General features: G+C 42.5%; 1 protein-coding gene across 1 annotated transcript in view; it reads right to left on the bottom strand.

The window, feature by feature from the left end:
- The window catches only part of SCARB2 (scavenger receptor class B member 2), a 67,245-nt gene that overhangs the window by 42,257 nt on the left and 7,358 nt on the right, over positions 1–17,630 (bottom strand). The window contains exon 2 of the mRNA XM_006195592.3: positions 2,705–2,862. Within this exon, the coding sequence (XP_006195654.2) occupies positions 2,705–2,862 (158 nt within the window). The remainder of the gene's footprint in view (positions 1–2,704; positions 2,863–17,630) is intronic.

Raw genomic sequence — 17,630 nt, 5'->3', positions numbered from 1 at the left:
ATCTGTTTCCTTTAGTGGTGAATCCACCGTACTGCTAACACTGCTGTGATCTGTTGCCTATTTTCACACTCAAAGGAAATGTTAAATTTTAGTATGTGGCTAATGAAGATGAACTGTAATTTTTTTCCCGAAGTCACAGAGAACCTTGAATTCTATCAGTGGACCCCTTAGGATCATGGATGGTTCAAGGCTTAAGAATCCCTGTGAGGTGTTCCCAGGCTTTCCTCAGGAGTCAGTTGAGGTCCTTCTAAGATGGGACATGCAGGGAGTGGGGTAAGAGTCAGATACTGTTTTATTCCTAGGATTGAATTATTCCCATAACCACATTATGACAGCGCATTAAGCCAGCAGACACAATGGCCCAGAAGGTGTCTTAATGGAATACTATGTTTCCTTGGGTTCTGATTAGAACCCAGGCCTTTTTCTGAGATGAGGATAATGACCACAGGAACAGGCCCAGGAGACCCAGGAGGAAAACTGTTTGCTGGGGTTTTTCTTTAGTTCTCAGGTGAGTTCATTCTTGAAAGGAGGCAGCCATCCCACTTACCAGAAGGAATTCAGTTAAAAAACAAAACCAGCAAAAAGACAGATACTGTGTATGATTCCACTTATATGAGAACTCTACAGCAGTCAAATTCATAGAAACAAAGTAAAATGGTGGTTACTAGGGGCAGCGGGGAGGGATAAAAATGGAGTTATTTAATGGCTATACAGTTTCAGATCTGAAAGATGAAAAAATCCTGGAGGTCTGTTTTACAACACTGTGAATATACTTAACACTACTGAACTGCACTTAAAAATGGTAAAAATGGTACATTTTATATGTGGAGTTTTTGAAAATCACCATAAAATGTGGTTAAAATTGCAGAACAAACCAACAAACAGGGCACTCAGATCCTAATTCTGGTTCAACTTCTAACTGTCCCTGTGCTGGACAGCCTCTAATGCAGACCTGCTCTACCCAGTACACAGTGTTTCTTTAGGCATTAAACATACAAAAATGCTTTTTAAAATGAGGACCCAAGTTTTTTTTTTTTTTAATTCTACCATACAGCAACAAAGCTCATCTTCACGATTCTGGGTCTTGATTTGCAGAGGCTAAGACAATCCACTAATAATAACATCAGACACTAATTAACACTAAATATGTGCTGGGCACTAGCCTAATCACTTTATAAATACTGACCCACTGACTCACTCAGTCCTCATAACAATTACAGGATAGAGGTCCTATTTTTATCCCCACTTTATAGATAAGGGAACCGAGGAACTGAAGCACAGAGAACTAGTAAGTGGCAGAGGTGAGAGTCACCACAGGCCATTCAACTCCAGAGTCAGATCATGAACACCTGAGGCAGGAGCCAGGATTTTTATCTCAGAATTCCAGCTCTGAGATAGCATTAATTCACAATGAATGAGTCAGTGGGCAACCATTTATTGAGTAACCAGTTAGGACAGAATTGTGAGGTATTTTTAGCATGTGGCAGCTTTGAAGAAGAAAGATCTTGCTGTCTGCTTCCTCTACTATTTTTTTTTTTAAACTTGGTAAAGAGAGGGGTGGGGAGGTATAGCTCAGTGGTAGAGTGTGTACTTAGCATGCACTAGGTCCTGAGTTCAATTCCTAGTACCTCCATTAAAAAATGAATAGATAAATAGATATATAAATAAACCTAATTACCCTGCCCCCCAAAAAAATCTGTTAAGGAGAAACTTTGTTGGAAAGATTATTGCAAGAGGTGTGGGAGAGGTTATTGCCCTAGGGGGTAGGGCAACAGTAGAAAAAATACTCTGACCATAAGATCCCCAACAGCTTCCTTCTAATCTTTTTTAAAAAATGATTAAAGCAATTCTCCTAACTCACCAGCATTTGGAATTGGTGGTCACTGCCAAAGACTCTAACTCACGCTGCCACCTGGTTATCTCTTGTACTCAGGATGGGTGGGGAAAGGAGTGAATAAGAAGAGACAGAAAAAAGACAAATGAACTTATATATAAAACAGAAACAGACTCACATAGAATACAGACTTGTGGTTGCCAGGGGGAGGAGGGTGGGAAGGGATAAACTGGGAGTTCGAGATTTGCAGATACCGACTGATACATATAAAATAGATAAACAAGTTTATACTGTACAGCACAGGGAGATATATTCAATACCTTGTAGTAGCTTATGGTGAAAAAGAATATGAAAATGAATATATTTATATTCATGTATGACTGAAGCATTGTACTGTACACCAGAAATTGACACAACATTGTAAACTAACTATACCTCAACGAAAAAAAGAAAAGGAGACAGAAAGCCTGTCTGCAGACAAACAATGAATCCTAGGAGCTGGTCTAAAACTAGCTAAGTGGGGAAGGGAATTAGGAAAAGACCCTAAAAGACATCAAAGAAAATCAAAGGGCGACCTTAAAAGGTCAGACAGTGGGGAGTAGCTCTTCAGCACTCAGTAACCACATTCTGCCAACTCAGGAGGAAGCAGCTGCATTTCTAAACAACACAGGCTGAGACTGGCCCCGTCCACAAAGCCATTCTTTGCTGTGGTATCACACCAGCAACATTTCAGACAGAGGCAGCCAAAACCTGTGCTTCCCACACAGCACACAGAGGATGCTCATGGGAAGAGACAAGGACCCAACCTGGGGGGAAAGGGGGACACTCCATACTTCTGGTTGCTACGGCAGGGAGGTGGTCAGGACTCACCTGTAGGTGTATGGCCCCACTTCTTCCAATCGAGGAATCTCCCCTCTGAGGATCTCCTCTGGATTGGTGACATTGAAGAAATAGAACTGGGAGTACACAGGCAGAGGGGGCTTCCTCCAGGAGTCAAAAGTCTCAGAACCATTCCTTAACACGATATTCTAGGGGAGAAAACCAAAAGGAGATTTACAAAGTGTAAGGCAGTTGGTTTTGAACACCGAGGCCGAGAGAGGGACACCCTGCCCTTTAACCTCCTGGCTCTCTTATTTTTTTTCATAGGCATTCAACTACAATTCGTCAAGATCAATGCCATGCCTTATGTCAATATGAATCCCACAGCTCTAATAAGCCATAAAAGGACTTCAATAAATATTTGTGGTAAAGGAAGGATGCTAGAGTCATAGCTCATGGCTGGAAAACCATAGATTACCAAAACCAAGGCCACAGCTTGAGTACCCGAAAGGCCTTTTTCACTTTGTTATGAACAGTCTACTAATCGGACAGCTGCTGTGGAAGTCAGGCCATTTTGAGGACCATCATGCGATCCCAGCTCACCCACGTGAGAGAATAGGGGGAGAGGCCAAGAAGGCTACTTTGGTCCTTCCATCTGAGTAGAACCACACCCATCCCTACTACCTCAACCACCATGTTTCACATGCATTTTCTCATTCAATCTCCAACAAACCCATAACGTAGAGATGCCTATCCCTGTTTAAAGATGAGAAAGCTGAGTCGCACTGGGGCTGTGCTTAGGGTATTCTTTGTCTACAATTCTTCCTTTGTTTCCCACCCTTATCACATATTATGGGCTAAACTGTGTGCCCTAAAATTCATATGTTGAAGTCCTAGCCCTAGTACCTCAGAATGTGTATTTGGAGACAGAGAAATTAAAGGTTAAATGAAGTTATTAGGGTGGGCTGTAATCCAGTATGATTGATATCCTTATAAGAAGAGATTAGGACACAAATACACACAAAAGAAAGGTCATATGAAGACACAGGAAGAAGACAGCCATCTACAAGCCAAGGAGAGAGGCCTCAGAAGAAATCAACCCTGCTGACACCTTGATCTCAGACTTCCAGCCTCCAGAACTGTGAGACCGTAAATTTCTGTTGTTCAAATACCCAGTCTACGGGATTCGTTAGGTAACCCCTATGGGAGTGTTCTACCCACCCTACAGACTTCAGGTGTGGCCAAGTGCCTTGATCTGATCAACAGAACGTGGGTAGATGGCAATGCCCCACCTTTGAGGCCTCAAGAGGCAAAGCAAGTTTCCACCAGCCACCCTCTGCCAAGAGAAGAGCATGCCCTGTCCCAGGTAGCTGGTGATCCTTCAGCCAAGGTCCTAAAATGGTGATGCACAGACCAGACATGAAGCTGGGAGTCCAGCCTAGGTCAGCTGACCCAGCTAAGCTCAAATTGCAGCCAACCTGGCCACAACAAGTGGGAAATAAATGTTACTGCTGCAAGCCACTGAGATTTGGGAGTGTTTGTTACCCAGCATTGCAAGAGAAGCCTGATTAACACAGCACCCAAGGTTAATAGAGAGAAACCTAATATCCAGTAGTCCTAATAGTCTTTAACTTGTTAATAAACAAAAACTGCATTTTTTAAATTCTTATTTTTTAATTGAAGTGTAGTCAATTTACAATGTTAGTTTCAGGTGTGCAGCAAAGTGACTCAATTATACATATGCATACATTCATATATATTTTTTCAGTTTCTTTTCCATTATGAAAAACCGCATTTTTAAAGTTAAGACTACAAGAAAGATAAAAGCACAGACTAAAAGAAAACAAGCCAGAATGTGAAGAGTGATTAACTCTGCATGTTGGAATCTGGATTGTTGTTATTTTCTACTTGATGAGAGTCTGTATTTTCCAAGTTTTTTCTAATGAATTTAAAAAAAATTAACAGGGAGATTTCTGGTCAAGATGACAGAGTAGTAGGACCACGAGCTCACCTCTCCTCGTGACTACAACAAAACCACAACTGACTGCTAAACAACCATTGAATAAAAAGACTAGAACCTAGCAAAAAAGATCTCCTACTGGAAACATAAAAAGGGAACCACAATGGGACAGTAGGAGGGGTGGTGCCTGCGATATAATCGGGCTCCATACCCCCAGGGTGGGTGACCCACAAGCTGAAGAATAACTAAATCACAGAGGTGCTCCCACAGGAGAGTTCTGAGCCCCACATCAGGCTCCCCAGCCCAGGGTTCTGGCATTGGGAGGAGGAGATCCCAGGACATCTGGTTTCGAAGGCCAGTGTGGCTTAGCTCCAGGAGCACCATGGGACTGGGGGAAACAGACTTCATTCTCTTGGTAAGGATACACAGAATCTTGCATGTGCCAGGTCCAAGGGTAGAGGCAGTGATCTCATAGGAACCTGGGCCAGACCTGCCTGCTGGTTTTAGAAGTTCTCCTGGGAAGGTAGGGGACAGTTGTGGCTCACCCAGGGGACATAAAAGCTGGCAGTGGACATTCCAGGAGTGTTCATCTATATGAGCTTTCCTGGAGGCTGACATCTTGTTTGGGTCATTAGCACCAAGACCTAGCCCCACCCAACAGCTTATAGGCTCAAGGGCTAGGGAGCCTCAGGCCAAACAACATACTGGGTGGGAACACAGCCCCTCCCATCTGCAGACTTCCTGAGCCACAAATGCCTCTAGACATGGCCCTACCCATCAGAGGTCCAAGACCAAGCTTCACCAGCAGTGGGCAGGCACCAGCTCCTGCTGCCAGGACCCTGCATAAGCCTCTAGTCTAACCTCATCCACCATGTGCAGATACTAGAAATAAGAAAACAACAATCCCAAAGCCTGTGGAAGGAATCCACAAAAACAGGCCAGACTCTACACTGGGACTGGCTGGGCCCTGGCCCTTGGGTGACAAGAGAGGAGTGTACTGCTGGGACGCATAGGACATCTCCCACATAGGGCCTCCTCTCCAAGGTGGAGAAACATAACTAACTTACCTAAAATAAAAATAGAAAGATAGACGATACGAGACGACAAAGGAATATGTCCCAGGCTAAGGCACAAGATAAAATCCCAGAAGAAATAAGTGATAAGGTGAAAGGCAATTTATCTGAGTAAGAGTTTAAAGTAATGATGGCCAAGATGTTCAGAGAACTCAAGAGGAGTACAGATGCACAGAGTAAAGTTTTTAGCACAGCTGGAAAATATAAAGAATGCCCAGAGTTGAAGAATAAAATTACTGAAATGAATAACACACTAAAAGGAACCAAGAATAGACTAAATGAGGCAGAAGAACGAATCAGTGAGCTAGAAGACAGATTAGTGGAAATCAGTACTGCAGAACAGAAAAAAGAAAAAAGAATGAAAAGAAATGAGGGTAGTTTAAAAGAACTCTGGGACAACATGAAGTGCACTAATGTTCACATGACAGGGGTCCCAGAAAAGGAAGACAGAGAGAGAAAAGACCTGATAAAATTTTTGAAGAGATAACCAAAAACTTCCCCAACTTGGGAAAGGAAAGTCACTCAAGTCCAGGAAGTGCAAAGAGTTCCACACAGAATCAACCCAAAGAGGAACACACCAAGGCACATAGTCATCAAATTGACAACAATTAAGGATAAGGAGAAAATATTAAAATTAGCAAGAGAAAAGCAACAAATAATATAAAAGGGAACTCCCATAAGGTTATCAGCTGATTTTTCAGCAGAAACTCTATAGGCCAGAAGTGAGTGGCATAATATATTTAAAGTGATGCAAGGGGAAAACTCACAACCAAGAATACTCTATCCAGCAAGGCTCTCATTCAGATTTGATGGAGAAATCAAAAGCTTCACAGATAAACAAAACCTAAAAGAATTCAGCACCACCAACCCAGCTTTACAACAAATGTTAACGGAACTTCTCTAGTCATCAAACCACAAAAAAAGAGAAGAAAAAGAAGAAAGAGGGAAAAAAAAAGACCTACAAAAGACTGTTCTGGCAACACAGGGTCTTTTATGGTTTGATATGAATTTTGGAACTGTTTGCTCTAGCTCTATGAAAAATATCACATTTTGACAGGGTTGCATTGAATCTGCAGGTTGCTTTGGGTAGTATGGCCATTTTGATAATGATTCTTCCAATCCAAGAGCACAAGATATCTTTCCATATCTTTGTATCATCAATTTCCTTCATCAATGTTTTTACAGTTTTTAGAGTATAGGTAACCTCTTCGGTTAAGTTTATTTCTAGGTATGTTTTTGTTTTTGATGCAATGGAAATGTTTATGGCAGTTACAAAATTCTGGTTTTTGCAGTGCAAAAAAAAAAAGTTAATGAAGGGCCACAAATGGCAAAATATCCTTTTTATGGGTGAGCTGTATTCCAATGCACATATATGCTACATCTTCTTTATCCATTCATCTGTTGATGTGCACTTGGGATGCTTCCATGTCTTGACAATTATAAATGATGCTGCTGTTAAGTAGTGGGGCGAATGTATCTTTTTGAATTAATATTTTTATTTTTCTCAGTATATGCCCAGGAGTAGAATTGCTGGGCCATATGGTGGTTCTGTTTTGGGTTTTTGAGAAACCTCCATATTGTTTTCCATGGTGGCTGCACCAATTTGCATTACCACCAACAGTGTACAAGGATTCCCTTTTCTCCACATCCTTGCCAACATTTGCTATTGGTGTTCTTTTTGATGGTCATTCTGACCGGTGAGAGATGGCATCTCATTGTGATTTTGATTTGCATTTCCCTGATATTTGATGTTGAGCAAATTTTCATGCTCCTGTAGGCTATCTGCATTTCCTCTTTCGGAAAAATGTCTCTTCAGTTCTTCTGCCCATATTTTAAGTGGGTTGTTTGTTTGTTCTTTGCTATTTAATTGAAGTACAACTGATTTAAAATGTTGTATTAGTTTCTGGTGTAGAGCATGGATGGCCTTGGAGGACACTATGCTAAGTGAAATAAGTCAGACAGAGAAAGACAAATACTGTAAGATATCACTTATATGTGGAATCAAAAAAAATACAACAAACTAGTGAATATAACAGAACAGAAACAGACTCACAGATGTAGAGAAGGAACTAGTGGCTACCAGTGGGGAGAGGGAAGGGGGAGGGGCAAGATGGAGCTAGAGGACTAAGGTACAAACTATCAGGTATAAAATAAGCTACAAGGGTGTACTGTACAATATGGGGAATATAGCCAATATTTTATAACTATAAATGGAAAATAACCTATAAAAATTGTGAATCACTATATTGCATACTTACAACATATAACATTGTACATCATCTATACTTCAATTTTTAAAAATATGATATTGTAAAATAAATCCATAAACTAAAAAAAACACTAACATGGGGAAAATTTTTTAAAAGAGGAAAATGAGATCTACTGATAAACACAATGTAAGACCAGTAGTGACACAATAACTAGATTGCAAGAGAAGCATCCCCTGATATCACCTGTCACTCCTCTACTGGAGAGGATTTCAGAGACATCAAACAGAGAGACCAGCTTCAAAACATAATAGAAACCACATGCTGAAAATGTCCTGTGATGCAGCACACAATGGGATGCCAATTTTTAGTAGTCCAGGCTTCCAATTTAATAGAAGCAATGTTGCAAGGGAGCTTAATGATACAGCTCTATTACTCAATGGAAAATATCCCAAGAACCTCTGCAGGGGGAAAACAGAGTACAGAAAACCTAAGCTTGTCAAAGCAAAGGCAGTCATCTGGAGGGCTGGAAGTAAACTCCCACCCATGAGTTGGCCACGTCATAGAACTGGGGATGCTTGTGGTTTGGCATCAGCTCAGAATGTCTAATCATCAGATTTTTAACCAAGCAACACATTATTGAAATCTCCTTGGCTTTTACTATCAGTACTGATTTGCTGAGTTGAGGTCAGATTGATGAGATAGAAAAATTTAAAGACAAATCATGAACCCCCTTTCCTCCAAGCTCTGGATCCAGCTCAGACTCCCTCCTTGGTAAAGCGCCCCCCTCCCCAACAGCACACATTCACCTCTCCTTGCGCCAGTCATAGAACAGCCTAATCGGTCATTTCAGGTAGTTTTTTAGGCTTTGCGGTCTTTTATCTTATCTCCTAAACAGGAATCCTAGCTATCTGAGGAGAAGCGAGGGAGAGTCAGGCCCAGAGAGAGAGGACATTTAATGATAGAAGTTACATGGTAGTTTCTCTGCTGTAAAGTATACATACAGCACCTAGAAACAGCTCAGTGACACAAACATAACCCACCTACAACAGATATGTTAGCTACCACAAGTCTAACATGTCAATGATAATCATTGTCTTCTAGAGGATTTTGAAGGCCAGTATATACCTTTAAAGTCATTTGATTTCATTAAACTAAGAACTTTTTCTTGTCCAGGAATTTCCAGAAAGGGGCAAGGTAGTAACTTCCCCTCCCCCCCTTACCTGGATGGATCAGCCCTTCCTTTGGACCCCGTAACACATTACATAGGAATTTCTTAGGGAAAAAAGGGTTCAGGACAGAAAACATCTTCTAAAAATTGAAGTTAACAGGAATCAACATAAAGCAGGTGAGATTAGCAACAGAAAATGAGAAGGAAAGTACAGCTATATTAGGTTAACTGCTGGCTTCTTCAAACAGAAGGTGCTGACCTACAAAAAAAAAGTGGAAGTTTTTTGTTTTTCCTTAAACTCTCCCCACAGTGACAATGCAGGTTTTAGAGACACATTGGTTCAATCAACAAAAGAGTACTAGAAAACTATATTTTCCCTTGACTGTTTTTACAAGGTGCCGGGAGAGAAGAACTTGATGCCAGGCAACCAGCGAGAGCAGAGGAAAGGCACAAACGGTTAAAGGCAAAGCCGCAGCCCAGGCCCTGTAACAGCAGCTTGATCGCTACACGCCCAAGGAGCCTTTAAAGCATACCTAGGGAAAGTGGTTGTCCCCGGACCGGTTCAGCCACATTCAGATACGGAGAGAACAATAGCTTGAGAATAGAATCAGAAACACATAGATCTAGCACCTATTAGGTTGTGTATCTTATCAGTAATCCAAGCACCCTAAAGAGCTAAGTGAAGCCCGTTTCTTTTGTGGGTGGAAAGAAAAATCTATGTTCCTTTATTCTAACAACTATTTAAAGTAGTGCTATACCATATGAGATCGCTCATATGTGGAATCTGAAAAACAAAAACAAACAAACAAAAACAAAGCGTAAATACAGGTAAATACAGGACAGAAATAGACTCATAGACAGAGAATACAGACTTGTGGTTGCCAGGGGGGTGGAGGGTGGGAAGGGATAGACTGGGATTTCAAAATTGTAGAATAGACTACACTGTATAGCACAGGGAAATATACACAAAATGTTATGATAACTCACAGAGAAAAAAATGTGACAATGAGTGTGTATATGTCCATGAATGACTGAAAAATTGTGCTGAACACTGGAATTCGACACAACATTGTAAAGTGATTATAAATCAATAAAAAATGTTAAAAATAATACAGTAGTGCTATACTCATGGTTTTCTTGCAAAGTATAGATCTATGCATGCAAATCATCTGAACACTATGTCCGTGCCCAGCATAGTAGGTAGGAGATACCCAGCAACACAGATATGGTTTCTGTGTTCCAGGAGTTTACCCTCTATTTAGGGGGACAGTGATACACACATGCAAGATAGTCAACAATATAAAGTACATTGTAATAAGTGGCCAATGAGTATACCAGGCAATGGTCTCTATAGTGTTCAGACAATGGATTCTATGAACTGAAATGGAAAGGTAGTGCTTGAAGTGAGCTAGGAAGAATGAATAAAAATTTGGCAAGCAGAGGAGGTCAAGGGGGTGCACGCCTTATGGACAGCTAGGGTTGATTCAACTACCCTGCCTGGCTGGACAGAGTGAGCCCTTCCTCCCTGTCTGCTCCACATCCATCTCTCCTAGAGACCTCTGCTTAAACAGAAAGAGTGTATGTGGAGAATGAGAAAATAAAAGATACAGAGGAGGGACAGTATGAGGTGTGTCTAGGTGTGGGCTTTATAGGGAGTAGGGAGATTCATTTGGAGAGGTAGGTTGGGGTCACAAGAGTCAAGATTTTATCCAATATACAAGGTGGGGCTTTGTGCTATGGAAGGTTTTTGAGATGCAGAAAACTATCAAGAGCCAGGCATTATGTTGCCAATTCATCTCATCTAATCCCATAATAGTCTACAAGATGAAAATCATCTTCCCCATTTTACACTTCAGGAGACCAAAGCTCAAAGAGGTTGGGGGAATGCCTGAGGTTTGCTAGTGGTGAAGCCAGCGTCCCATCCCAGGACTCACTGCAAACCTGTGCTCCAAGGGGCCCCAAGCTCCTGGATGACAGCAGTAGTTCAGGAATCTCCTCCTCCGTGTTCCAGGAAATGGATGGTGGCAAAGAAACACCCTCCCCACGTGACTTAGATTCACAGACGGCTCTCTGTTTACCTAAGACAAGGTCAGACACGGACCCTCCAGATTCCCATCTTTTGCCTCGTAACTGATAAGCTGAACAGCTTGTTCCCACTGATCAATGGGAACAAAATGCTTGCTCATGTACAGCACAGTGACTATGGTTAATGACACCATGTTGGACACTTGAAAGTGGCTAACAGTAGATCTCAGGTGTTCTCAGCGCACACATAAAAAGTAACTCTGTGAGGTGATGGATACGTTAATCAGCTTGACTGTAGTAATCATTTCACAATGCACATCAGGTACCCCACTGTCCTCCTTAAATACCTACAATTTTCATTTGTCAATCATACCTCAATAAAGCTGGGGGAAAATGCTTGTTAACTAAACTTTGGTTAAGTTTCTTTCCTTCGCAGCCCTGTTAACTCCTCTCTATAAAAGAAAAGCCCTTCTGGCTAACCCTTGACACAGGCAAGAGGCATTTGAGAAGGTTACACTGGCACAAGTGGGAAGGAGAGCTTGGCAAGGATTATTGTAAGGGCTACGTGAGAGCGCTTATCTCAGGCCATGCTCAAAATACCCCACACACGGTGCCTGTGATCTTGACTATTTCCGTCTTCAGCTGGAGGATGAGAGGATTCCAGGGCTTGGTCTGAAGCAAAAAAGGAATCTTGTCACTTTCTTGAGTCTGCTCAACCATAGACAACCCAGCAAATGTTAAATGATAAAAGAGAAAGAGGGGAAAAAAGTCTTTAGTCATAATCCTCTCCTCCAGGCCTACATAACATTTAGGTTGAAACAAGAAGGAATTAGCATAAAATCAGAAATAACCAAAATGTTGAACAGGACAAGAATGACTTAGTAAATTATGATAATTCACAGGCTGGAGTAGAAAGCAACCAATAAAAACTACGTATAAATAAGAAACCTACCCATATTGTATGCTAAAAGGAAAAAGCAGACAGTGTAAAATAAGTCTGGGCGAGACCAGTGGATAAAATGCAAACGTGAAAACGTTAAGGCGGGTGACATAGAGATAATTTTATGATTGTGATCTTTTAGTTACCCTCAAAATCTCTAAGCCTCCACATTAAATCTTTAATAGCACTTATCTCTGTGGAACAGGATTATGAGGGGGTCTTCCATTCTCTCTGTGAAGTTTCTCTACATTGTTTGGATTTTTTATAAGAAAAATAAATTACTTCTGTAAGCAGAAAAAATAATTATTCACTTTTGATTTTTTTAAGTGAAAATCTAAGAAAGAGACTCAGATTCTCTAAAAGTGTAAATAGACCCGAAGGGAAAGCAGAAGAAATGGATACAGAGAATAACTTCATCTAAGCTTTTCCTGGGGCCCTGCGAAACAACGGCGAGGCTGACACCGCCGTCAGCTGTGGTCAGCTCTCCCTCGCAGGCTCCAAGGGCCCCCACCTCCCACCCCAGGCTTTGCAGTGTTTCTTTTCTTCTTACAGTCAGGATGGCTGATTGAACACCCAGTGTTCCTCCATACTTCTCCTGACAAGCATCACGGTGTGTGGGGAACTTAGTGTAGGAAAGGACTTGCAACCTCATTTACCTATTAAAGTAAAGAAAATCACCCTAGAATTATGAGCCCCAAAAGAGCCAGTCAGGGTGAGTGAACAGATGGTTAACTGCTTGAGTTTATCTGCCTGATTTGCATCCAGCTTTCCGACAAAAAAAAAAAAAAAAAAAAAAGTCGGAAGAAGGGGAACCGTTTCCAGGAAGGAGGGCAAAATCCTTTCCAGAAGGAAGGGTAACACTGGCTGTTCTCACAACAGTCTGACTTGAACTAGTTCCTCCAAGCTTCAAGTTGATGACGAAGTTTTAGACTCGAAATCAACATCTGGCCTACTGGAGTCCTTTGCTAAACAAAGCAAACGAAAAAAACCTAACAACAAAATCGATCCCTGACAGCTTGCCAGAGCCACGCTGACTGCAGATGCTGTTACAACCTGGGCTTCCCCTCACTGCCTGCCTCCACCCCAGTCACCGGCCTCTCCCTGGTCACTATCAGCTGAGTCAACCCCCAGACGTGTCTCACAGCACCTTTGATCCCATTCAGATCTTGCTCTCAAGAGCACTGGCTTTTCTTGAACCTTTAATATGTCTCTTTCTCCACCCCAAATGGCTAGATGTTTGTCAAGGAACTCACTGTAAATTCCAGAGTAGATGGCATGGTGCGTGTGCGTGGGTGCGTGCATGCGTACGGGCGTGCGTGCGTACGTGCGTGCGTACACACTAAGTAGGGAAGGGAATGTGAGAACAGAGGGGAGTTTATAAATACAGCTGCCAACACTTCTAAAATAGTTGCTTCTTTATTTTTATCTCCTTCCCCTGACATTCAACTCAGAGAAGGACAATTACCATTACTCCCATGGCCAGCGGCTATTTACTGAAAGTCTCCAGAGGTCAGGTCCTGTGCTAGGGCCTTATGTCCACTAACTCTAAGCCTTGCGCTGATGCTGCAGGGTATGAATTCTCACTTTTGCAAATAAGGAAGTGGTGGCACCGGCTTTCCCAAACCCACAGAGCCAGTAGGTCACGTCAAATCCCCCCACGTTCAGGTCTGTGGGTTTGCAAAGCCCATGCTCAGCCATGGTAGCTGCTGCCAGTCCACCGCAGCCCCAAAGCAGAGCCTCCGGATTTAGTGAGTAAAAACACAAGATGCCCAAGGATGTCCCAACTGTTGCATGGGCTATGTCAGAAATGCTTTCATTCTTAGGATTAAATGCTGAAGGATTCAGGGGCAAAGTGTTGTAATGTCTGCACCTTATCATCAGACAATTCAAGAAAAAGTGCACTAGAGAGCAATGAATATAGTAGGACATTAAGAACTGATAAACTGAAGTGAATCAAAATATTGCACAGATTCACTAAATATTACTCATTGTTTATCTGAAATTCAACTTTAACTAGGCGTCCTGCATTTTATTTGGCAACATTACTCCAGAAAGATCATGAAAACTATGGAGAAGTCATCACCTGGGCTGTGACCTTCCTGGGGAGTCAGCCCTTACCTCTGGAAGAAAGAAAGGGAACTAGGGCAGCTATGTGAGGTCACGGTGAACTCCTGGGCCGGAACGGACCCTTGGGGACCTAAGAAAGGGAGAACTGAGCTCTCGAGTGTCCAGGTGGCTCCTCTACCTCATTATGCCTGCCATTATGCCTCTGTTTTAACCTTGAACTCCAGTTTCTGCCCCGGATCCTCAGGGCATTCCCTGGAGCTTGCTCTGCAAAGGAAGGACTCAGAAACTAACAAGTAATAACCCTAACCTCAGGCCAGGAGGATGTTTGGTACAGAAGTCATCCATTCCACATGATATAATATGCCTGTGTCCCTGGTCACAAGGTGCCCATTGCTTAGTCTAAACATAAAGCCGTGGCTTGGGAACAACTGATCCTCCTCACTGAGGTGTCTGCTGTGGTGGTGAGGGTCACCAGACAGCCCTGCAACCAGCAAGTTTTCCACTTACACTAAATTAAAAATCACGTAAGGTCCTAAGTCGGTTTTACAATGAGACTTTGGATATTGTTTATTAATGTTAGCCAAGCAGAATATTATGAGTTTTTCCAGGCATAATGGGGCAGTACCATCAAAAGAAATCTTGGAAAGATGATCAAGTTATGTGGTTAATCTGCACTGTCAACAGTCAAATCATCTTTGGACCGAAAAACTTACTTTTCAGTTAATTAGCCAATATGTATATAGTGGGAGCTTTCTCTATGCCTGACAAGCATAGACCCTGTTCCCAAGAAGACATGTAACCAAGGACACACAATCAGCATGCATGTGACCGTGGACACTTACATGCACGGCCCAAAGAAGGCTTTGCCTGCAGTTACTAGGATCATTCCAGCTGCATGGACCCATCCTGTAGTCCCCATCTAGAAACCTCCCAGGCTGCTCAACATCAGTGTGACCAAAAAAGGGACTCATGAGTTTCTCCCCTAACCAGTCACTCAGTCTTAATGCTTTTACCTCCTCTTCGCTGCTTCTGTTCCTGTGCCCATTTCATCACCAGCATGGACTGTGGCAATACTGTTCAGTGTTAGGCAAGCTCCTAACAGGTAACTAGGTGATAGATAGTTTCCTAACTGGCCTCCTTCTCTCCAGCCATGCTCCTTTCAAAGTCATGATCCACCTCAGCTTCTAGAGAGTTCTATTAACAGTGCCTATCAGGGCAGACACTCCTCACTGCTTGCAGGATAAAGTGTGAGGCCCTTGACATGTGTGGTAAGCCCTGCAGTGATCTGATGCAGCTGTCACCTGCCATCATGTGTCATTCCCCGGCAGGCCCTTTATGCACCAGCAACACCAACAGCCCACCTTTCCGCAGGTATGGGCTGGATTATCTGCGTCTGCTGGGGGCTGACACGACTTGGTATAGCTGCAAGACACAACCCCTCCAAGCCAGCCTGGCAGAGATCTTCCAGGAAGGCAGCACGAGGAGGGCTGCTGAACCAGCTGTCCTGGCCTAAGCCACGTCCAAATGATAAAAATAAGCACTCAGGGAGTTGCGTAAGGCTTTGATGGGAGTAAGTCATACTTTTAAGGAAACTTCCAGGCCTCAAGAGCACTGCTGGTTGTTTTTTTAGTTCAACAAAGTGCTACTTAATAATTAAACACAAATTCAGCATCCATGTTGTCATCTACACAGTTTAAATTTACCCAGAGATAATGCAGACCAACTTTGAGAACCTGATCTAAAAGCATGTAGATAATTCTCGGTGGGCTCCAGATTAATAAAATTCACCAAATATCAAAACGCCAGTTTGGCTGTATCATTTAAAAAAAGTCTCCCTGTAATTAACCAAACCCAACGCTGACTCTTGTAGTAACGTAAGTAATTTGCACTACTTACCTTTTAAAATTCTCTGTGGAGGTAAAAGAAATAAGCTGCCATTAACATCCTACCCTTATTCTCTGACCTTATTTTAACTCTGGAACAAATGCACTGGCCTTTAAAAAAAAAAAAAAGTCACAGTTGTTGAACTCATTTTGCTCTAATGGCAACTGTAATAATTTCAGCTAATGAGATCTGACAGTTGAGGCTCAAATGTTAGCTGATGTGTAAGCTGCTACTCTATCTATAAATTACATAGAGGACAAGAGGGTGGAACAGCTATCCCAAAAAAAGCTCCTGCCATGGAACACCCGCAAGAGTTATTTTTTAAATGTTTCCAGGTAACTGCAAATGTGAAACCATGGTTGAGAATTACCAGCCTAAAGGGAGAAAAAGCAGCAGCCAGATGGAAGCTTTATCAAAATGATCCGGTGAAAATTGGGGACATATATGTGGAGGTTGGAGGGGGCTGGGGAAGTGGTCAAGGAGTGGATGAGAAAAAGGATTTTTAGGATGTGGATAAATAAGAAGCGTGGCCATGACAACAATGCCTGGTCCTGTGTGTACCTTGTGGAGCCAGGATTCATATTTTAACAACCTGTTTGGTTGTGATTATATCTCACAGATGAAATAAGTGATGTTTTCATCACCTATTTATATCTACGTCTCCTCTGCCTTCCATTACTGTGCATTATCAGATGTATATTATTAAAAGCCACATCCTTTTAAAATGGCACTTGCAAGAGTAATGATTACATTCCTATAATGATAGCATCCTGCCTTATTTAGTGTAAAACTCGGATGCCGAAGGGGCCAGGTGGCGAAGGTCAGTGACGAAGCAGGTGCAGTTTTGTACATGTTTGCAGGCCAAACCCTAGTAATAACGGTCACTTCTACACAGAAATGTGCCGTCTCCCATTATTTTAAACACATGACCCCTTCATCAGGCTATCTTTCATTTTCCTTCTCTTGGTAAAGAGCATCAGAAACAGTATTTCTCTACTCTGTTAAGACAGCAGAGCAGGCACCATGATGAAGGGCACCTTCACTGGGCCTTGGAGTCAGGAGACAAGAGGAGTGTGGCGGTGGTGGGAGCAGGGGGGAGGTCCCGTCTGCAGAGTGGCCTCTACTCTGCCCAGGCTGCTGCCACACAGGACTGTGGTGGGACCAGCACTGCAAAGCAGCCACGTGTTTCAAGGGAAGCCGGAAAGTGGATTATCAGGTGAAGTGTCCAGACTGGAAAGGCATCAGACATGACCACTGACCTACACAGTGGAACAAAAATGTGAAGCTGAGTAACGACACACAAACAAAATCATCCCAGAGATGAATGTTTCACCCTTCCATTCATCCAAGCGATGCTAACGGCCATCTATTCTGTATGACAGCCATTCAGCAGAATGGGAAGGTGCTATAACGCTACCTATGGCAGAACCCCTACCTTCAAAGAGAGCTTTCAGGCTAGCTTTAAATACTAAATTACATCATGTGGATTGAAAACCCCTGGCAGGGCTGAGGCTAGAGGGGAATTATTGAGTCATTCAGTTACAGAGATGCTAACGTTCTAGTCTAGCTTGGTCAAAACGCAGGAAAAGACAGGTTCACTGAAACTGCATCACTGATGGCCCAAACTACTGTCTTTCATGCTGGACTCGT

The sequence above is a fragment of the Camelus ferus genome, chromosome 2, assembly GCF_009834535.1.
Source record: "Camelus ferus isolate YT-003-E chromosome 2, BCGSAC_Cfer_1.0, whole genome shotgun sequence".
Classification (NCBI taxonomy): Eukaryota; Metazoa; Chordata; class Mammalia; order Artiodactyla; family Camelidae; genus Camelus; species Camelus ferus.
Note: the sequence above shows the minus strand (reverse complement) of the source record. Positions and strands in the feature narration are given on the sequence as shown.